A 24,351-nucleotide genomic window follows, 5' to 3' on the forward strand; every position below is an offset into this window, starting at 1 on the left:
AAAAAAAATATTTTTATTATTTTGTGGTGAGGGTGGACTATGACTGGCTCTGCTCAGGACTTGCTCCTGGCTCTCAGTTTAGGGATCATTACTGGAAGTGCTTTGGCAGTGCCAGGGATGGAAACTAAGTAGACTGTGTGAAAGGCAAGCCTTACTCAATATTCCCCAGAAATAAAAATATTTTTAAATATTTTATATAAATAATCATAATATAAATTTTAAATAATTTTATCATACAGGAAACAAACTATAACTAGTAAAGTCATAAATCATTTGATATGACAATTAAACAACTCTAAGATCCAGTGAAAGTTCCAGTTTTCAGTAGCCATTGCAAATGGAAAAACATGAACAGAGTACAAACAAAAAAAAACAGAAATGAGTGCTAAGAGTTAGTGAAAGAAAGGTTCAGCAGAGATTGACGTCATAAGACTACAAAGAAATCATAGAATACAGCTAAGAACAAATTTGTAGGGGAAATCCAAATGACAATATCTTAAAACATATGGAAATACACTTATTAAATGGTTATTAGAAAATATGTTCTATGATCTAAAGCAATGAATCAGTTACTTTTTTCAAATACTTAAGTGATGGGGCAAATAAGTAAAATCGTGAACTGATAGCACCATGTTGTGAATTATCAATATATCACAATTTTATTACTTTTACTATTCAATTTATTTAAAAAAGTTTCAGTATACTATTTTAAGAAAATTCATAAGCAGATAATAATACTGAAGTGAAAGGAGAATAAAAGCCATTACAAATAAGCTTTTATAGGTACTGTGAAAATTGCATTTGCGGTTGCCGTGGATGCTACCGGTCACCCTGGCGTACAACCTCACCTGGGAACTCAGTCGAGTGGGGAGCTACAGACTAGTAGTCTCAATCACAGAATAACATCCGGTTGGGACCTGGTTCCTGATGATTAAATTTGATCTACATTATGAGTGGGATATGTCACTATGGATATCAAGGTCCAGTATCTAAAGTGGGTATCCAAAGGCATTAATTTTATGTGTGCCCAGGAACAAGAAACTATGAGAGATGTGGAGGAGTATCAACTACTTTTGTAAAAGCTGTGACTGGACTTATTACTGTTGCAGCAAGGGGGACTTGAGTGCAATTTTAGGGGAAAAGTGTTTCTTTTATGCTTACCACACTTGTGACTGCCTTGGCTGGATGATTCATTTTACTATTGCTACTTGTAACACTTGGGCCATGTATTGTAAATCGTCTTGTTCATATGATAAGAACCCAATTTGGGGCCGTGGTAGATAAACTGCAGTAGATGAGCTTGCAGACGCTTGACCAGGAGATGTGTCATGGGTGCGTATGGCCACGGAAGGAGTGTGAGAAAGTGTAATATAGCAGCCACACTGGAGAGACACTGGGTTAGAGAGCCAGAGACTGGTAAGATCTCAGAGGAGGCAACCTAAGACAGGCCCGACCCCTAAGGCCCCAGCGTGAGGCTGCCTGGTAGCCCTTGGCAGCTGGCTCTTATATAAAACAAAAAGAGGAAGATGCTAGGGTCTCAGTAGCCAGCCTAAAAATTTTGACTAAAACCCTTGCGCCTGAAAGAAAGAGCTGGCCCTGTTTACAGGGGCCCAGGGGTTTGCTCCAGCACTCCACACACACAGGCACTCTGGTTGAGGATGAAGGGTGAAATAATTACCATCTACCTGAGCTAATACACCTGGCCCTGAGAGTAGGAGATGTAAATCATCGTCTATTTTGAGCCTGACAAGGTAAATGTGATACACGTGGATTGCTCCCTGAAATGTATGTATGAAAACCCCTGTGTGAGAGCTAATTGCTGATTGACCGACAGCTTTCTCGGTGAGAGGTGGGAATTCACCGGTGTGGGGAAGGCCAGGACAGAGGCTTCTCCCCTTCTCACTTATTCTCCTATAGGGAGTAAGTCCGGCGACCAGGGGGATCATACTCCAGAGTGCCGGTGGACTGGCCAGGACCCCGACACTTTTTGGTTTTTAGTCTACACAGTAACATTGAGAAAAAATGTCTTTTTATTACAAATTGATCTGCCAGAATTGTAAACTCAGGCATTCGCTCTTTTGCAAAACTTTTTAGTTAAAGGTGAAGGATTAATGAGTTACTAGTAAAAAAATTAACTAATTAGAGGTTAATAATAATTTTAGGAATCATTTCTAGTCAGAAAAATACTTATACCCAATAATATATTGTTTAGGAAAACATTTTGCAGTATTATGACATTTCATTTGTTTTAATAAATTTGTACTAAAAATAATAAAATCAGGTGCGTCTATTTAAAATATTTTAATAGAAATTAAGATGTTTACTTAAAGTTGACTGAAAAGTGATGCACCTCTATACATATAAACTGTAAGTTATGACAAACACAATTTTATTTTAAATATAAATTAAATTTTGCAAATCCTAAGGAAATGCTTACATTTTTTTTTTATTTTTTGGATTTTGGGCAACACCGAGTTATACTCAAGACTTCTGGCTCTGTGCTCAGGGCCACCCATGACAGGACGTCAGGGATCATATCAGTTTCCAGGTATAGACCCAGGGCAGAGTTCTGAAAAGGAAGTGTATAACCCATTATAATTTATCTCCAGTCCCTGTGTTAATTATCTCTTCTTAGTAAATAATAAACACAGGGACTGGAAATAAAGTATAATAGGTCAGGCACTTTCCTTGCAGAACTTTAGTCATCTGGATTGATTCCACCAGATCACTTTATAGATGAAATAGCCACATGCAAGATGGCTAACCTCTTTCCAGCCCCATAACTCTTCTATTTTTCTACTATTGGTTTGTATCTTTCTTTCCTAGATGAGTAACAGTATAGAAGAGGCCAGTGGATTAAGAACCAAACACATACAACCAAATTTTTCTCAGAAATTAACATACAATTAACATATTTGTTTAATGAACTTGTGTGTCTTAGAATAATTTAATGTAAATGTGATTTTATCTTTAGTTATCTAAAAACATTGTTGAAATCTTTCATTATGGAGTACCATAATCTCTCTCTTGGATTTTTCCAACAGGCTCAAGGAACCATCTTCCCAGCTCCCAATTTCAATCCCATAATGGATGCCCAAATGCTGGGAGGAGCACTCCAAGGATTTGGTAAATCTGATCACTTTTAATTGTATTTTTTTTCACTTTCCCTTGTTCTGATACTGTTAGACGGGTTGGATCTAGCAGAAGACAAATGTGTTGAATCAAGGGCTAAGGAAAGTAGAATAAAAATAGAAAGGAATGTACTCTTATTTTTTGGGGGGGGGGTCACACCCAGTGATGCTCATGGGTTACTCCTGGCTCTTCACTCAGGAATTACTCCTGGTGGTGCTCAGGGGACCATATGGAATGCCGGGGATCAAACCTGGGTCGGCTGTGCGCAAGGCAAATGCCCTATCCACTGTGCTATCACTCCGGCCCCCAAGGAATGTACTCTTAAATAGATAAAATTTTGTCAATAGACAATCTAAACTTAATATACCCACACTAAAAATTCTTAGTTTCTCTGAATAATCCTTATTTGACTTTGTTTTCTAGCCATTTTTGTTTTAATTTACTATTTCCAACCAAATCAAACTTCTGCTATTTCTTCAAATAGCTCTGGTTTTCTATATTTCTGTAAACTGACCCAATACTCCAGGATCCTTGTATGCTATCCCCTGTTTAATTTGCATCCAAATTCTTTTCCTTCAGGAACCTATTCAAATGAGCTTTCAGATATACTATCTTCTCCTGTCTCATTTGCAACCAAATTCTCTTCCTTCAGGAACCTATTCAAATTTACCTTTTCAAAGGAAAAAAGGATTCCTTTGAATCTTTCCTTGGAAACTCATTCACCTATGCCAGTTTATGGGTACCCTTCTTCAGCAGTCTGATGTCATTATGGAATTTTTCAGTGCTTCAATCTCAATTGCTGACTAGTCTCTGAGCATGAAGCATTGCAAACAGGTGCTCAATGAATTAAATTAAAACTTATAAAGCAGTGTTTTAGCCCTTTTTGATAACACTTTTCTGAGTTATTTCACCTAGTATAAATAATTCCCTCAAGATTTACCTATATTGTTCTAAATGGAGTATTCTCTCTTCTTAATTACTGAATAATAAGTCAGTGGCATTTTCTTTATCCTTTCAATTTTCAATTTGATGTCCTGTCTCTCTCTCTCTTGTGACTGATGGCTGCAATGAATATAGGAGCATAGGTATTACTACTATACCAGAGATATTACTATTATACTGGTTCTACTTGTTTCAGACATATGTGCAGTAGAATCGAAATATCATAAGGCAATTTTATTTTCAGTTTTCTGAGAACAATTCATAATGTTTTCCATAATGGTTTTACCAATTTACATCTCTATCTGTGGTTCCCAGTATTCTCTTTTCTTCATATCATCCTTTTAATAATAGCTATTCTAACATAACTATATCAATGTCCTCCCATTGTTCATCAATATTCTAACATGTCTGATGTAATATCTCATTGTGGTTTGATTTACATTTATTTGATGATTAGTCATATTGAGGAAATTTTTTTATTTGTTAATCATTGATTTTCACCTTTTGAAATGTCTCATCTCAGTTTAAATATATTTTTATAAAATTGAGTAATATTAGATCTTATGCATTTCTGATATTAACTTCTTATCAGATATGATTTACAACTAATTCCTTCTATTTTATAGCCTGCTTTTTATTGATTGTTTCTTTTGCTGAACAAAAGTTTTTTACTTTGATATATTACAATTTGCTGATTATTAAATTAGCTACGATGATTATCTTAGAGAAATAAAGTGCACAACCAGAGTACAAAGTAAATGAATATAGTCATAAAAAAAGTAGTTTTGAATCTAAAAATAAAATTTAAAATAAATATCTCTCAATTATTATTCTCACTTTCCAATTTCTTGCCATTGGAAGTTACAATTCCTGTGCAAATCATCTTTCCTAGAACAGATACATTTACTTTATCTCAATTAACACACATAATTGTCAAGTAACCCTTATGGAATCACAGAAAAAAACTGAAATTATTTTTAATTCAAAACCCTAAATATTGAAACAACTTCATGTAATTCAAATTTATTTCATTTTTAAGCGCTCATTAAAGCACCATTAAAGGCACCTTGTTCCTTATCTTTCTACATATGATATTAGATATAGTGATTTTGCAGAAGTTATTCATAAAAGTTGAGGCCTATTACGTTTGACTCATACTTTTCTGAAAGTTATCATCTAAAATATGATAAATATTTTCAAAGATTTTTTCTTCATCATCTGACAATCATAAATATTTATAAAGATTTTTCATTTGTCTGTTGGTATGCTAAATTGTATTATGCTAATTCTCACAGTTAGAAAGCATTCTTTCCAATTCTAAAAGATTATTTTTTAATTCACACAAATCACAATCACAAATCATCCTGTTATTCATCGATTGCCTTGAGCAGGCCCCAGTAACGTCTCCTTCATCCTAGCCCTGAGATTATATTCAAGGCTCTTTAGGAGGATGAGACCCATCATTGTTACTGGTATTTGGCATATTGGGTATGCCACGGGGAGTTTGCCAGACCCTGCTGTGCGGGCAGGCTACATTCGGTAATTTTTTAATTGTATAATTTAATTCTTTAAAAGTTTGATAGAATTCACATGAGCCCATCATGGCCTAGTATTATTTTTGGAAAGTCATTCAATATTGATTATAACTCAATAGAATAAGGAAAATTCCAATTGTGTTAATTTGGGAATACAGTGTCTGAAGAAACTGAGCAATTTCATCTAGAGTATCAAATTTGGGTTACAAAGTTCCCCTTATTATCACTTTAATATCTGTGAATTTGGTAATGTTACATCCCAGATTTCATACAGAAGTAATTGCATCTTCTCTCCTTTTTGTTAATTAATATAGGTAGATGCTTATAAATTTAAATACAAAGTGGCAGTTTTTGTATTTATTCATTTTTTATTTTAGTAAGAATATAATTTCCCTCAATACAAAGGAATCATAATATTCAATGTTAATTAGAAAGATATTGTTAAAATATACTTATCTACTAAAATAGAAATTCAAATATAAATAGCTTTAAAAATAAAGTAATTCATCACACCTGAAACTACATTATTTTGCTCTTAGAAAATACAACCAATAATTTGGCAGACTTGTTAATGACAGGAAGTCAACTGTTTCTACGTTGACTCCTAAATTTACATTTTAATTTTTTATAAAAATATTTAATTTCAAAATCTATCTATACTCTGAAATACCTCTGTAAATGGATACAAATTACTATAAACTTTTTTTCTCTTTGCTTTTTGGGTCACACCCTGTGATTCTCAGGCGTTACATCAGGCTCTGCACTCAGGAATCACTCCTGGCAGTGCTCAGGGGACCATATAGGATGCTGGGCATCAAAAACAGATCGGCTGAGTGCAAGGCAAATGCCCTACCCATTGTACTATCACTCCATCTCTAAATGTTTATAAAAAGTAAATCAAATTGGTAAGATGTGAATAATCTCTATTGTGCTATTGAAAAATAAGAATATGACACATAAAGGTTAGATATAAATAATCATGAATAGAATGCGGGTCCCTATGAATAGAATCTCAGGGCTGAGATCTCCAAGCCTGCTCGGATCAGGACTGGGCCTTCTCCACCCAGATCCCCCATCTTCCAGTAGGTAGGCGTTACATCTACCAGCTGCCGCCGGTGCCAGGTTGGTCCTATCAACGGCCAATACCCAGAGACTGTAAAACCCAGCTCCCGGAAGCTCGTAGCCACATTTGCAGCCACGCGACATCTTACTATCTCATTCTTACTTTGGAGAACCTGGCAGGCTGCCGATAGTATCCTGCCCGCACGGCAGAGTCTGGCAAACTTCCCGTATCATACTCAATATGCCAAATACCAGTAACAGTGATGGCTCTCATTCTCCTAACCCTGAAAGAGCATTGAATATGGCTCTTTTAAAATCTCAGGGATATGAAGAAGGAGATGTTACTGGTGCCTGCTCGAGGCAATCAACAAACAATCAACAGAATATTTTAATTTTCCCTATTTATTACTATATTACTATAGTGGGCTGGAGCGATAGCACAGTGGGTAGGGCGTTTGCCTTATAAGCGGCCAACATGGCCGACCCGAGTTCGATTCCTCCACCCCTCTCGGAGAGCCCTGCAAGCTACCGAGAGTATTCGATATGCCAGACACAGTAACAACAAAGTCTCCAATGGAGACATTACTGGGCCCGCTCAAGCAAATCGACGATCAACGGGAGGGCCTTATTACTATAGTACTTTAGGGAGTCTATCAAGCAATCCTGCCAGGGTGGCCTGGTGGTCTCTGACTCTATACAGATGATCAGGATTGCAACCTCAGGCTCTAGTATTGAACCATGTCCTGTAAGCTGAGCATCACTCAGAGTGACCCTGGGGTCACTGGAGCCCTCTGAGCACTAGTAGGGAGCAATCCATTCCCCAAAATAAGTACTGGGTGTCCTTCAAATCCAAGACTTTAACTGGTCTAGCCCCCAAGAATATCACTGTTCTATGCTTTCTACTGGAGGTCACCCTTTTTTCTCACAAATCATCAACTTTATTGTTTGGAACTTATTGCTATCATTCTTTTCACCATCTTACAGCTTACAACCCATTTATTTGACCTGCATAAACTTACTACTGTTGCTTTAGTTCTTCATTGATATAGTAATTAGTAAAAAATCCTAGTCACATACTCTCATTTACTAGATATTCCATAAGCTAAACTAGAGTTTCACTATGAAACTCAGGCCATCGAGGATGGCTTCAATTTCCAGAAAGAGTGTCTGCTTACTATCCAAGCCTTTCCATGCATTTTTGCCCCTCCTCTGCTAAGTGTTTTTATTATTTATAAAGTGAACATAACTTATAATAATAAAATATTTTAATTTTATTTATGTCTGTTTTTGTCACAATATTTATGTCTCTCCTTTTTTGAAAAATGCAACGAAGTTAAAAAGGCAAAGGAGTCTTTATTCAAGACCAGGTAACAGAAGAATGATATTGAACTCAACTCTTCTGAAAGAACCAAAGCAACAGTGTTTAAGCACTCTGGCAAGCTAGTGAAATTAGTATTTGCTAACAGCACTTGGAAAGATTAGGTACCTATCCTCCCATGGGAGTTCTCTTTCTGGATGATTACATTTTCAAAGGAACTCCTCCTAAGCCCTTGAGAAAGCCATTTATGGGTTGAAAACTCACAAGAGGCTCGAAGATTTATATCTCAAGGGCATAAAAAGAGAGTTTAAAAGTGTAAGAGTTACAAAATAAATTATTTTTTTTATAAAATGGGCTATCAAAGACATAGAGTGAGGCACAAACCTGTCTACATTTTAGTCAAGTTAAAGGAATTGTCAAGGACTTTTTGGTTACTAAAGTATAGCCATAATTACAACTAAATTTAAACTCATGTATCTGAGTGATATATCAATTGACTTAAGTAGGAGTACATGATAAGACTATACTTCATCACAGCCCAGAAACAATTCTTATTTTGTTTGAGGGAACCATGTTTGATGCAAACCGTGAAAGGCACACAGAGTCTATTAGAAGTATGCACGTGTATTTGCATAATTTCCATAATCCATTTTTTCTGGAGGTCTTGAACTAGAGTGAGTATTTTGTCTTAATGTATGTTCATTGTAAGACCTAATTCTCTAAATTGAGAGAAATATGATATCCCTTAAATACTAAAGGGGAGTATTATTTTTCCTAGGTTTGGATAAGTAGTTGAAGAAAGACCATAAAATTCCTTTACTCCTCTGTATTTATACTGGATCTTGTGAAAAGAAAATCTGTAGAAATTCCACCAAAATAAAAAGTAGTACGAACTGAAGTTTTATCAAGTATTGCTATGTGGTTTCCAATTTTAGTTAAAACAGCTTACTGCTTTCTTTCTTCTCATTAACGGGTACAGTTTGCTGCATCACTAGGAATGAGCCTCAGATAATGGCTCTTCCTAACTACAAAGTAGCACCATTTCTAATCTTAAATATTACTTTTTTCCAGGTTGTGACAAAGACATGCTGATTGGCATTCTAACTCAGCGGTGCAATGCACAAAGGCAAATGATTGCAGAGGCATACCAGAGCATGTATGGTCGGGTAAGAGCACTTCATAATCATCACCTATTTCAAGAGCAAACTTCTGATAAATAACACTTTCAGAGAACAGATATTGAGATTCTCTCTCTTTTTTTTTGGTGGTCTAAGAGAGTAAAAGATGGCAGACCTCTCTGTGTGTTAGAAATTTCATATGACTCTAACATGTTTCAAAAAATAATAGAAAGATGTATCATCAAATGTAGTTATACATGAGGTATGTTCACATTCACATGAATTCCACTAGGCCAGTCTCAAAAACCATCCTGCCTCCTAAAATAAAAATATTTTATAAGATTTCACTGCCAGATGGTCCAATTAGGCTAAAAATGTGGCTCTGGAAACACCCTGCGTGGAGCTTTAGGAAAGACAGAAAAAGAACTAATGATCACAGAGTCAAAAAATAAGACCTTTTCCTGTAAATCTCCACAGGTTCTCACCTAACTCCCTAACTCAGCCAGAGTGAATTCTCTGCTAGCATTTCTTCTCACAGCATGTAGTTGTAGAGACCATTAAAAAAGAATGGCAGTTTAAATATAGTTTAAGGCAATAAAACTATCCATAGTACTTTAAAGTAATCACACTCTAATTTCAAAGCAAGTACCATTAAAGATTCCTTTCTATTGTTATGCATTTAAACCACAGATTCAGAACAAAAACTCTTCAGGTCAAAGGGGCCTGAAATAGCAATTACTTTTCAAACTGAACATTATTGATAAAACTCTATCATAAAACTTTCTCTATGGAGTTAGTCCATATAAATTTACTCCATTTCTAAACTTCAGTTTTTCAATAGCTACTGGTACATGATAAAGGACAGCTTTCTCTATTAGAATAAAAAAGAAAATAATAAATTAATAATCAAAAGTCATCACCACTAATCAAATTAGTTTAATTAAGTTATAGAAGAAAAATAGTTATGATTTCATCAGAGTAAAAACTAAATTCCCATGATAGCAGTGCCAGTTTCCTTTTGAAGGAAAATGTAAGCTAAACATGTAATATTAATAATATATGCCTTATTATGCATACTGCTATAGACAGTGAAATTTAAGCATTTTAATTTTTTTATTTAATTGGGAAGTATAACACACCATCTAGGCTCGGAGGCTATTCTTTGTTTAGTGTTGAGGAGTGACATGTGGCATGCTCAGCAAATCGAAGCAGTGCCATAAATCAAACCCAGATAGGCTGCATTCAAGGCAAGTATCTTAACTCCTGTACTATCTCCCAGGACCAAGTATTTTAAATTATAGGACCATATTTTTGAGATAACATTGGGTGAAAACCCTGCAAGTTTGTAAGTTTTAGGAAAACAAATCTACTCTTCCTCCAAGGTACTATACCTTACTACCAAAATTCTCCTATTTCTCTACCACTATTCAATCCATTTTTCTCATTCCCCTATACTTCCTCTCTGCTAACCAAAGTTCTTTTGTTAAAACATAAGAGTCTATTTTTGGTTTGTTGTTAATTTTGCTTTCTCTGCAGTTTATATTTGAATAAAATTATATGGTATTTTATTTTATTGCCCTATCATAATCCCCTCAAGTTCCATCCAATTGTTACAAATGACAAAAATTCTTTTTTAAAAAGTTGAATAATATTCTCTCTATATAACTACCCCTTTATCCATTTAGCCACTTCTAGTCACTTATGTTGTCATATCTTAAATATTATAAATATGCTGTAATAAACATATGGGTGTACATTCTTTTTTTTATCAATATTTTCATATTCTTCAGCTAAATACCTAGCAGTAGAATTGCTAAATCTTATGTATTCTAATTTCAAATTTTGAGGCTTTTCATACTGTTTATTAAAGTGCTTGCACCAATTTATACTCCTACATAACAATGTGTAAGTACTCCTTTATCTCTACATCACTGCCAATATTATTTATTACATACATTTTTTTATCTAGGCCATTTTGACAGAGTAGAAAAGCTATCTTGCGGTAATGATTTGCATTTAGCGAATAATAAATTATCTTAAATATTTTCTGATGTTCCTTTATTACTTTTTTGGTTCAGCGGCTGGAGCGACAGCACAGCGGGTAGGGCATTCGCCTTACACGCAGCCAACATGGCCGGCCCGAGTTCGATTCCTCCGCCCCTCTCAGAGAGCCCAGCAAGCTACCGAGAGTATTCGATATGCCAGACACAGTAACAACAAAGTCTCCAATGGAGACGTTACTGGGCCCGCTCGAGCAAATCAACGATCAAGGGGAGGGCCTTTACCTTTACCTTTACCTTTATTACTTTAGAATTATTTTTATTAAGTTACTGTGGTTTACAACAGCTTCCATATTTATTGTTTTATACTTGCAATGAATACTTTTCTCCATATACCTGTAATCCATCTTTAGAGTCTGCTTTGCAAAAATGTCCATGGAAACCAATGTCCATTATTTAATGACTGTTTTGATGTTTAGTTTTATGAGTTCTTTATATATTTAAAATAGGAATCTCTTGTCAGACATGTGGGTTGCAAATATATTTTCCCAGTCTGTAAACTATATTTTCATTTTTATGGTGGTTGTAATTTTGGAAATTTGGTTTATTAAGAACAGGACAGCAAACTATTATTGTTTTATATACATCAAGTTAATATAGTTTAAAACATTACTTCAGCAACCTTTTCAAAGTACAACATTAAAACAAATGAAAAAATTAAGAAATGAGCTACTACATTCAGGGCAAAAACCTTTTTTCATTAAAGAATATGTATTTTTCTTTCTTTCATTGATGAGTATCCATTGTGTATATGAACCACAACTTTTGTTTGTCTGTTTCTGGGCCACACCTAAATATCCTATGGGGTTATTCCTAGCTCTCTGCTCAGGAATTGCTCCAAGAGGTCTTTGGGAGACCATTTGGGATGCTGCGGAATCACACAAGACAAACACAGTACTATGGCTCTGGCCCCTAGATCACAATTTCTTTATCATCTCCTCTGTTGTTGAGAATTTGAGTAGTTTCTATATCATGACTGCTTTAAATAATCCTGTGTTGAACACTGGTATATATGTGTCTTTTTGATTAATGTTGGGATAGATGTTCAGAAATGGAGGTTCTATTCTAATTTTTTAAAGAAGTATACATATTGTTTTCCAAGAGACTGAACCACCAGAAATGAAAGGAAATCATGCAAAGAATGAAAGAGAAAACACCAGGTTACTGCATTCATATAATGAATCCAAAGAAACAAAGTAAGGTACTAGAAAATCCCTGAAGAAAATAACCATTAGGTATGATCAATAAAATAGTTGCTTGAGTGTGGTGTGAGAGGTGGGTTAGGAGACCCTGGCAGAATAGCAGAGGGATCCTGGCAGTTTGGGTGGCAGGTGAGGTGTAGCAGCATAGCAAACATAAAGTAATAGCACTGGCACTATTGTACAAATAAATAAAACAATAACAAAACAAAAAATCCAGAAGCAAGTGCTGATAAAAAAGAAAACCTCATTTGCTGCTAATGGTATGTAAATTGGTTTAGCCTCTATTTGAAAAAAGTATGGAAATTTCTCTAAATATTAAAAATGGAACCGTCATGTGATCCAGCAATAACATACTTTGACATCTTTTCAGAAGATAATAACACTGGAATATCCAACATCTGGAAACAACCCAAGTGTCTAATAAAGAGGAGTAGATAAAAAATAATGTAATATATATAATGGAATATGGCTCAGCTATAAGAAAATATGAAATATTGCTCTTTGCAACAAATTGGGTGAAGCTGAGAAGAACAAGCTAATACATTAGAAAGCGAAAGATAAGTATAGATAATCTATTAATAAGTATTATATGAAGAAGCCAAGCCAGGGAGACTTTGGCAACATAACTGAGGTTACCTTGTAAGGGAATGAAGAGAGAAACTGAAGAATTTTATGAACTGTGACGGAGAGTTATTGACACTTTGATGATGAACATTGTATGACAACAGTGAACTCTTGAAACTTAAAAACATTTACACTGTTGCATACTAGTATTACTGCAATCATTCAACATTTTAAAGTAATATATTTTAGTGATGTACCTTTTCCTATATACATAAGGTTTCAAAGTCTGTGATCCAGCACTTTTGCTGAGATTGCACTATATATAATTTTGTACCTCATACAATATAACTATATAACATTTGGAAATATCCATACCATGTGTAAAAAATATACTAAATAATACAAATAGAAAATAAGAGTCATGTTTGCCTTTAACCTCTGAAATATTCCTTCTTAACAAATCAAAATTAAATTACATAAATCATTTCTGTCATATTTCTCTCTTTTTCTCTCACTTTTATAGTTCTAATTTAGATCTCCTCAGTCATTCTCACTGTATTTCCTCTATATTCAATGCTTTGGTTCTCCATTACACATTTACACAACACACACAAACACACACACACACACTTCCCTACTCGATCTACCGAATGGCCACCTTTATTTATATAATACCACCATACCTCACACTTAGCTGAAAAGCCTTATGCTGCCAGTGCATCCTTTATATACCTACATAAGGAAACATTACTGAGACAATATATCTCTCTTTGCCAGAATCTAAGTACGTTTTCCCAAGTTGCTTATGTAACCCTCAATGATGTTAGAACAGAAGAGCCCCAATGATGCTGAAGACTATCTTCAGGTTGCTATGGTCCAGGGATCAACTTTCTATTACTACTTAAAAAATATTTACTTGAGTTGCTAAGTAATATTTTTCCTGAAAAGGAGGTGATAGGCTAAAAACTTGGGAACTATGACCTAAGTCCTTAAGAGGTGAAAGACATGCTTCTAGCTCATCCCTAAAATTTAAAATAAATGTCTAATATACCAAGACTGTTTAATTTTTTTATTGAATCACCACTAGACATAGATACAAAATTTTCATGTTTGAGTTTTAGTCATACAATGATCAAACACCCATTCCTCCAGCAATGCACATTTTCTACCACCAGTGTCCCCAGAAGACTGTTTAATTAAAGTTAGTTGAAAGACAATGTGAGGGCATAGTTAACTGCACATCTTCCTAAAACAATCAACTGGCTTTTAGCTGCCCCTCGGAAGTTTCCCTGCCTAGCACACTCACACTTTGCCCTGGGCTAGCTGCTTTCTGCTGGATCCCAGAGTTCTCTGTACACAATGTTATGGCCTTGGCCACACGAAGTATCACTGGTTTACTTTTCTATCTTTATTAATTAATATTAATTAATTAATATTTATTTATTAATAACAATTGTTTTTTTAATAATTAATTTTCTGCTTATTAAATATAAGTAACAATTTACCACTAACAGTAAGAGTAAGAGCCAGAGTCCCTGCATTTTTGCACCAATTCACTCAGTCTTAACTTTTTACAGCTCAAGTAAAGTTAGCCAAATAATAACTGCACATGGAGTAGATAGTACTAGAAATAAGAAACCAGTAAATGAAGAAGCTTTAATCATCCTTATAGAAAGAATGAACATCTGTTCTTTGCTCACAGAGAGGCTCTATATCTTTGATGCCATCCACTATACAAAACACCCCTGGAAAGTTAGTCAGAACAAAGGACTGTCAGAGTATCACCTTGCATACTCAGACATAGAGGCCTACAGAGAAATGTTTCTCAGTAATAGCACTTCTCATTTCTATGTTACCGTTACTATTGATGAATTTTCCTGAGCACACCAAACATCAAGCCACTCCTATTACAAAACCAACAATGACTGAAGAACAATCCATCAATTTGTCTGACACAGCATTTAGTTAGGACAACAAGCAGCAGGAGAAATCCTGTGATTGTCTTGATCCTACTTATACCTCCACAGAAAACTGGGCCCAATGAGCTAAACAAATCCCATAAATCATTAGGTTCTATTGTAAAAAAAGTCATTCTTTAAGCTTTACTAATCACCTTTCCACTTGGTTTGAAGTTTTCATCAAGATACAGCAAGGTATATTAGCAATGGCATGGAATTCACCTTAGCCCACAAGAAGGAAGTTGAGGGCAAATCTATCATCCATTACAAACCTGCTCAGAGAGTTGAGGTTTATTTGAACAGCTTTTAAGGCCAAAGAGGTGTAATTATTCATTACTTCTTAGGTGCCATGGTACTGTCCTAGCTCCAATATTTGGATAATTTTATTACCCCAGTAGTTGCAATTTAATTTTTTTCTCTTAGCATGCCCATCTCTTTTCAAACACTTCTTTTGAAAGCATCATGTGCAGAAGAGACAAAAGCATTTTCATAAAACTCCCAGAAAACTACTATATCTTCTACATAAACAGCGCATTAAATTGTTATTCTTATGATTTAGCACTATGAGGAATACAGAGATACCCCAGTAACTAAACTAGATGTCCTGTGCCCACTTTTTATTAAGTTGACAACCTGAGATTAAACCAAATACCCTAAGTTTGGCGATGTTAAAAGAAAGAAAATAACATAAGAATGGTTAGGGTAGAGTCTTAAATTTTCAAAACTATAACTACATAACTAATGAAAAATACCTTCTTTTCTCTATAACTATACACCTCTGACACCAGCATATGAGGTTCTTCCCTTATATTAAATGACTTCCATCAAATTACCAGGAGTTACATAGCCACTGCAAGTTGTGTGCAGCATAACACAAGACTGATGCCAAATTTAGATATCAACTGTCAGTCTCAGGTTTGCACCCATAATTCTGACTGGCTTGCTATAAATCAGGGGTTCCACAATCCCATCTCTGAATTTTATAATTTACTGGAATAGCTAATAAAATTTCGGAAAGTGCTTGCTTTTAATTACTGGTTGATTATAAAGTATGTCTGAAACAACCTGATGGAAGAGATTCACAGAGTAAGGTACCAAAAAAGTGATAGATCTGGACAGATAATACATCAGGCAAGGTTGATGAATTTGGATGTAGCCAATACAAGTTCAATTCCCAGTACCCTATAATATCCCCTGAGCTCAACAAGAGAAATATCTGAGTTAATAACCAGAAATAATGCAGGTGTGGCCCCCAAAACAAGAAACTGAAAACAGCTTTAATTTCTGTTCATGTAACAAAAAATGACATTTTGAATTCTGCATAGTTGTTCAATGAATTGGTTACAATAGTCCAGTCGACACCACCTGGCGATGGCACATCTGAACCATCAAGTGAACAAGATCAAGCTATTAAGGGAAACACTGAAATATCCATTAATTCAATAATTTATTTCAAACAGCACTGTGGGGTTGAAGTTTTTCTGAGAGAAGTAGTTGCATTCCTTTTTAATTTTTAAATTTTATGTTAAATTAAATTTTAATCATTTGCCGTTTATATACAATACTATTATTTTTTAATTAGAGCTAAATACCTCTCTGTATGTAATGTCTCTGCACATGCACCATCAAAGTCTAGTGCTATCACACCATCAAAATGACTTCCTGAACTCCCTAGTTTTCTTTCCTCTAGCAAACACCAATATATTTCATAGAATTGTAGAGTTATTTTATTGTGCTCTGCACTTTTGGGATTTGGTTATTTATATTGAGCATAAATAAAACTGTCCTGCATTTGTTTTACATGTCCTAACTTCACTTAATAGAATTACCTCAAATTCTCTCCATGTTATTACTATTACACATTTTTTGTTTAACAGATAAAAAGTATTTCATTAAGTACATTTGAAGGGAATTTTGGGTACATTTTGGCTATCAAGTTGCAGTGTTTCACCAGAAAGGGACCAGGTATAAAGTCATAGCCTCTGAGCAGTCAATCCACTAGCAAGACAACAGCTGCTTTGTTTCTCAAATGATACAACTAGGAGCTATTTGAGGAAAGTGATACTTTCCCATAAGGGACTGTATCTTAAGTACCAAAGTATGCTTTGGTACTTAGAAGGATTTTCAAAAGAAACAAAACAAAGACCTATTGTAGTCAACAATGAAAGTTATTAACACAATGGATCAGTCCAAAGGACCACAATTACAAGAATACAATTCAGCTTCCTTTTATTGTTTTATTTTTAATTTAATTATTATAGTTTAGTTCACATGTTTACAATGTTAAACTTTTATGGTTTTAATGCACAATTACCTCACCTCACCACTGACAAACTGCCCAAGACCCTTCATCAATGATTTTCCTTACATTACTTCAGTAATGTAAAGTTTAAAATTATTTTCCCCTGGGGTCAGAGTAATAATACAGTGGGAAGGGCTTGCAAATGGCCAACCAAGTTAGATCCCTGACACCTCATATGGATCCCGGAGGCTGCCAGGTAATTCCTGATCACAGAGCCAGGAATAATCCCTGAGCATCTTCGGTGTAGCTCAAACACTAACTGGTAAAATAAAATTGCTGTCCCCTAAAACTTGTCTATAACCACTCTCTACCTTGGTAGTGTCAATTCTATAATTCAAGGCCAAGGTTTGTCACAGTTTAGTGTAATCTATAACCTGGGTTTGTTTCTTCTATACCAATGATAAATAAGAACATCCAGTACCTGTCCTCCCTCTGAGTTTCTTAACATGACACTCTCCAATTCCATCTCAGCTGCAATGAACTGCATTATTTCATATTTTCATTGCCACATGGTATTCTACTGTTTGTATATAATAAAACTGCTGTATCCCTTCATCTATCATTGGGCATTTTGGTTATTTGATATCCTGGCTATTAATACTAAGTGCTACGGTAATCATAAGTATGCATTTGAATTTATGCTTTGTATTTTGTGGTAAGTACCAAGAAGTGGTACTACTGGGTCATATGGAAGCTCTATTCTTTTTGTTTGCTTGTTTCTTTTCATTGTCTTTGGGTATTCATCTTCAGAAGCTCTATTTTTTACTGTTTTGATAAATCACCATACTGTTATACATAGCAGCTGAACCAAACAACATTCTCACTAACAGTGACTTTCTTTTTCATCATATTTCTGCCAATACTACATCATATTGAAGAGTTTTTACATGTCAAAAGAAACTCTGGTTAACATAAAAAAGCAATCTACCAAACTAGAGAAAATATTTGTACAGAATACATTAGAAAAAGGGCTAAGATCCAAAATATATAACATTCTCACAAAACTCAATAACAAAAAGATCTAATAACCCTATCAAAAAAAGAGGTAAGGAGGAAACCACGTGATAGCACAGTGGATAGGATATTTGCCTTGCATGAGGCATATCTGAGTTTGATTCCTGACACTACGTATAGTCCCTCAAGCCCACCAAGTATATCCTAAAGCACAGAGTCAGTAGTGATCACTGAACACTGTGGCCCAAAAATGAAAAAAAATAGGGAAAGGAGATAAAGAAATATTTTCATGAATAGCACATATGTATAGTCTTTAAGAAAAACATTTTGTCACTTATTGTAGTATTATGAAAATCAAAATGACAATGAGATGCCACTGTATGCCACAAAGAACAGCATGTATCAAAAAGCTTGGAAATAATCACTTCTCCTTTTCAATTGCAAATCTTGTTCACACCCACCATTTCAATCTACAGGAAGCAAATGCAACCATGTAGAACTGTGTGTGACTTAGGCACCTAACAACTTTAGAAATCTTTGACTTCTTCTACCCATTCCAACTCCCTTAGCATATACAAACAAGCAAAAATGGCCTGTTAGACACAATGGAGGCAGGAAAACTTCAATTTTACCCTTCGATAGCACAGTGGGTAAGGTATTTGCCTTGCATGTGGCTGACATGGCCAACCCAGGTTCAATTCCTCTGCCCCTCTCAGAAAGCCCGGCAAGCTATCAAGAGCATATCGCCAGCATGGCAAAGCCTGGCAAGCTCCCTGTGATGTATTCAATACGCCAAAAACAGTAACAACAAGTCTCACAATTTGTTGTGAGATGTTACTGGTACCCTCTTGAGCAAATCAATGAACAAAAGAGGACAGTGCTACAGTGCTACAGTGTTATTTTTTTTTTACCTAAAAGCAGCACAGACTGATATAGGGGGGAGGAAAGATCATAAGAGAAAGAGCAACACTACATCAGTGTACAAAGCATTTGTTTTCTGTGTGACAGACATACAGACCTCAGTGAACCAGCTTCCACAGTTTCAGGACACCTGCGGTGCTGTTACAAGTTGTATGTTCATTAACACTGGCACTTCTTTCAGTGTCATGTGCCTGATTTAGCGGTCAAAGTCAAATTGTTATCTTATCAGAATCAAAGAGTTGTACTTCTTGACTGGTATGAATCTGACACTTGTGATCTAATTTCCACTGTAGTTTTCCTTTCTTTTTTAATCTTTGTTATTGTGTGGTTTCTCTAAAATCATTAACATGTTAGTCTAATTATATATCAAAATAATAAAATTTACATACTATATACAATTTGAAATAGTGTCTTGTAGGTATTTTTTACATTCTTTGTTGTGAATTCTATTCAACAGAAGTTTTCTACTTCAATCTTACGAGTTTAACTTATATTAATGTAATCTATTTCTGTCTCTGTGATACTTACTTTTTTTCTAATTACTAACTTAAAAATTAGTATTTATAAATTACCATATTTTTATTTAGTAGTTCCAAATATGGCTATTAGCCTGGTAATTTTTAAATATAATTGCATTTTTAAGTTCCAGAAGTTTTTTATTTTTGAATTGTATTAGTTAAAAAACTTTTATTAAGTCTATTGGGCTGGAGTGATAGCACAGCGGGTAGGGCGTTCGCCTTACACGCGGCCAACATGGCCGACCCGAGTTCGATTCCTCCGCCCCTCTCGGAGAGCCCAGCAAGCTACCGAGAGTATTCGATATGCCAGACACAGTAACAACAAAGTCTCCAATGGAGACGTTACTGGGCCCACTCGAGCAAATCGACGATCAACGGGAGGGCCTTTACCTTTACCTTTAAGTCTATTAGTTTTTTCATTCTCTTTCAATTACTATTGTTTCAAATCTGCACTTTTAAAACTTCTCCCTATTCTCTGGAAAATTGTGTCTAAGTGCCTTTCATGGAATGCATTATCTGCTGAAACTTCTGGGATTTTTTGTTATTGTTGTTTAGAAGAATAGGAGAATTTCTCTGAGTTGGTTTTGTATTTGTTTCTTCCTGGTGTCCCAGGAGAATCACTAGCTCAGGATTAACTTCATAATGATTTGGTATCATGGAGGTCTCATCTGAGTCAGGAAGAACAAGTTTGAAATTCAGCCTAATGGAAACACAGCTATATTATTTCAACTTTTGAGGAAAATATTCTACTCAAACCCCAGTCAATGAAGTGTGAATGACCTGCCTATTTCCCAGTGCTCCAAATGGTAATTTTTTTTCTACTATACACTTTTACAGAGAAGAGCCCTTTACAGATCCAACCTCACAACAAAGGTTTCGGATTTATTTCCCTGAGTTATATTGATTCCATAAATACTATGCTGTCCTCCTATAATGTCCTACATTAAGCATTGAAACTCAAAGCAAATAGTTGTTAGCCAACTCTTCCTCTTCCCAATAACCTGCAAGGTTATATTCGAGCTCAGCAGCTCATTAGCTTACCCTTTTCTTTTCATTTCCTGGTTTCACACTTAGGGTTTCACTTTCTTCTAAGATCAAGGACAGCCTCAAATGAATATTTGTTATATTTTATCCTGCTGTTTAAAGGGGTGGTGGTCAGGGAAGGGGTCATGGTGTTAGCTTTGATATGCTACACCTCTCCTGAAGACCAGAGTAGTAGTATTCTTCTCTTTCTGCCTCCCCACCCCCACATTTGCTATTGTTTCACTGAGTCCCACACTTGGTTTGCAGTTCACATACCTAGCAACAGTGCTTGTCAAGGTCACACATGTGATTGCGGTGCCAACATACACTTGGTTGTAGCGTACTGGAGATAAAAAAAATTGGGATACCTGGGACCCCATGGGCAGTGCTGCAGACTCTCAACCACTTGGGGGTGGTTTCAGGAATCAGTAGTTTCATACCTGTAAGGTAGTCACTCTACCAAGAGCCACATCCCTGGTCCCCAAAGTAGTATCTTTTGTTTCTATTTAACTAAGTTTAATAAGAAATCCCCTGAAAATTAAATAATTAAATTGTGAAAATAGCAGTTAAGTGTTCCAAAGAATATGCTCTTTCAACAATGAGCGGACAAAATGGCTTGCACAAATGTTTCTAATTAAAAGCATACAAGTGACTACTGGGGAAGATAGAATTAAAGTCAATTCTAATTTGTATTTTATACAGGCCTGTATCATTGGTATTTAAATAGCAGTATCATTTTTTTTGCAGACTTACACATTTTTGTGCTTGGGTTTCAATTATACAATGATCAAATACCCATCCCTCCACCAGTGCCCATTTCCCACGACCACGGATCCCAGTATCCCTCCCACCCCCATCCCCCCATCCCACCCTGCCTCTGTGGCAGGGCATTCCCTTTTGCTCGCTCTCTCTTATTGGGTGTTGTGGTTTGCAAAAGAGGCAATGGGTGACAGTCATGTTTGGTCTATAGTCTACTTTCAGCATGCTTCTCCCATCCTGGGAGGATCCTCCCAACACCTTTATTTGGTGTTCCCTTCTCTATCTGAGCTCCCTTCTCCCCTAGCATGGGTGGCTGGCCTCCAAGCCATGGAGTAAAATTCCTGGTACTAATCTCGGCCATTCTTGGATGTTAGTCTCTTATTTTGTTACTTTATGTTCCCTAGATGAATGCAATCTTTCTATGTCTATCCCTTTCTTTCTGAGTCATTTCGCTTACCATGATACTTTCCACGTAGTACCACTTGTATGTAAATTTCATGACTTCCTCTTTTCTAACAGCTACATAGTACTCCATTGTGTAAATGTACCAAAGTTTCTTCAACCAGTCATCTGTTCTCCAGCACTCAGGTTTTTTTCCAGATTCTGGCCATTGTAAAGAGTGCTGCAATGAACAAACAATTGCAGATGTCGCAGTATCATTTTTTTATACCAGGAAAAGAGCATATAAATTAAAAGCATATAAAACTGTTTCCCTGAGCAAAGTTAGAGAAAGAAAATATTAGTCATACTTCTGTTTCTTGCCCCTGATTACACATAATTAGATAAAGGTAAGAGGAATATGGAAGAAGAAATTGCCATTTTAATTTAAATGGGGTGTTTAGAAGAGCTGCTATATGTGTAATCTACAGTTTCAGCAGCAGCAGCAGCATAGAATAGCTATATTTTAAAAGTACTCATTAGCTTAATGCAAGGCCAAACTGTGATTCCCACAGAGTCCCTTTTAGGACAAGTCTGAAAAACAAGAAAGAAAGGCAGCCAAGCTGGGCAAAGTCACACTCCAAATGTTGCATCAGCAAAGTTATTTATAGAAGTCCAAGTAAGGTTTTAAGATTCTAATTAGAGTACCTATTTGAAGTCTCCTCTATGAACTTGTAAATTTTAGTTATTTAAACATAATATTTAATATTTAATAGGGCTGGAGCGATAGCACAGCGGGTAGGGCGTTTGCCTTGCACGCGGCCAACATGGCCGACCCGAGTTCGATTCCTCCGCCCCTCTCGGAGAGCCCGGCAAGCTACCGAGAGTATTCGATATGCCAGACACAGTAACAACAAAGTCTCCAATGGAGACATTACTGGGCCCGCTCGAGCAAATTGACGATCAACGGGAGAGCCTTTACCTTTACCTTAAACATAATATTCAATATTTATCTTCTTAAATTGAATAATCACCTTCCTGATGACCTGTTCACTATGTCTACTACTATAGTATTCAGTGCTTTATAAAATATAACTGTATCTCTATTATTTCTACTCCCCTCCACTATAGTATGGAAAAGATATTTATCTCTGAAGAGCCAAAAATGACTGTAAATAAATAATTGTTAAATTATAACTGATCCTTATTAAATGATTCTTCCACTTTTATAATGATTTTGTAAGCGCTTACTTGGTAATGTAGGCATGAGGCGAGCTGTGTGAATATGAAAGGGATTAACACTCAAGAGAAATGCAAGAAAAAGTCACAGGACCTGACATGGGAGTAAATCAGTTACTCCAGAATCCACAAGAAGTACATGGAAATAGAACAGAGAAGTCAAAAAAAGTAATAGTAGTAGTTGGTGAGGGCAGAACAATACCACTATTTGTAACTACATTGAATAAGAATTTCTGGCATGTTTTCTTTTCACTGTTATCAACTGTACAGATGAGTGCTACACTTTATCCTGAAGCCTGAACAGGAACTGGACAAAATAGGTAGACTATAAGGTGCAATGTCAAAAGGGAAACTCATTTGGAGGCCATTATAAGATAACCTAGGTAGGGCTGTAGCAATTAAAGTGGTAGGAAATCACTTTTTTTTGAATGTCTATAGTGAAAGACAATGGAAGTTACTGAAAATTGGATACAGTAAAAGTTGTGAGATATACAGAAAAAGTGTAACAAACAATCCTCTGTGGTGGGAAAAGAGAAAGAACAAAACAGTCCTATCATTTTTAAATCTGTAGAAAATTATTTAATGTTTAAGAGGGAGGCATTTTGAGAGTTTGAAATGAGGCAGAAAATAATTTTTTAAATTGTACCTGATTTTTTAATATTATTACCAATACTATTTTAATATTGCTACCAATTATGTGATAAATGTATTATTATTTTCACTTTATAAATAGGAAAACAGATACAGAGTAACCTTCTAACATACCAGTAATCTCATAACTGGTATTTTAGGCAGCCAACATTCAATCTTATTAGATAATAATTAATTTATATAATTTCATTATTTTTAATAAAATTATTATACCCTACACAGTTACAAACAAAAATATATACCATTGTCATTTAGTGGCATTTCTAATAGGGTATACATTAGAATACATAGAGTATTAAGCATCAGTTTATAATTATATATTGTCTATAAAGAGTTAAGAATGTTATAAATAACACAAGTCACTTTTAGTCTGAAAACTTCCTTGATCCTTTACATAATTAGTAAACTAGAGGCTTCCTCTTTCCACAGTCATTATTTCATTTGTTTATGCATAGATATATTTAAGTTACAAATTATACAATCTACACTTTGTATATTCAGCACTGTTAAAGCCAGATGATGAGAATTTTTTAAAATGTAAAAGTACATGTCCTGGAAGATTTTGGGGTAAAATAAATACATATTTGTGGTCATAATAAACAGGACATTAAAAACAGGAAGATAGGGTAGTGGTGGCACAGAAAGAATAAGCATCGTTTAGGGCAGAGGAAGACAAATAGAAAAGGTGACAGATACAATATTTTGACTGCAAACA

The 24,351-nt window shown here is 35.4% G+C and overlaps 1 protein-coding gene across 1 annotated transcript in view; it reads left to right on the plus strand.

Annotated features, from left to right (window-relative positions):
• The first annotated feature begins 968 nt into the window (after positions 1-968).
• LOC130023748 (annexin A10) overlaps positions 969-24,351 on the plus strand; it is a 47,891-nt gene continuing 24,508 nt past the window's right edge. Inside the window, exons 1-3 of the mRNA XM_056114339.1 lie at positions 969-998; positions 3,045-3,126; positions 9,061-9,155. Of these exons, the coding sequence (XP_055970314.1) occupies positions 969-998; positions 3,045-3,126; positions 9,061-9,155 (207 nt within the window). The remainder of the gene's footprint in view (positions 999-3,044; positions 3,127-9,060; positions 9,156-24,351) is intronic.

The sequence above is a fragment of the Sorex fumeus genome, unplaced genomic scaffold (assembly GCF_029834395.1).
Source record: "Sorex fumeus unplaced genomic scaffold, SorFum_2.1 ptg000024l, whole genome shotgun sequence".
NCBI classification, from domain to species: Eukaryota; Metazoa; Chordata; class Mammalia; order Eulipotyphla; family Soricidae; genus Sorex; species Sorex fumeus.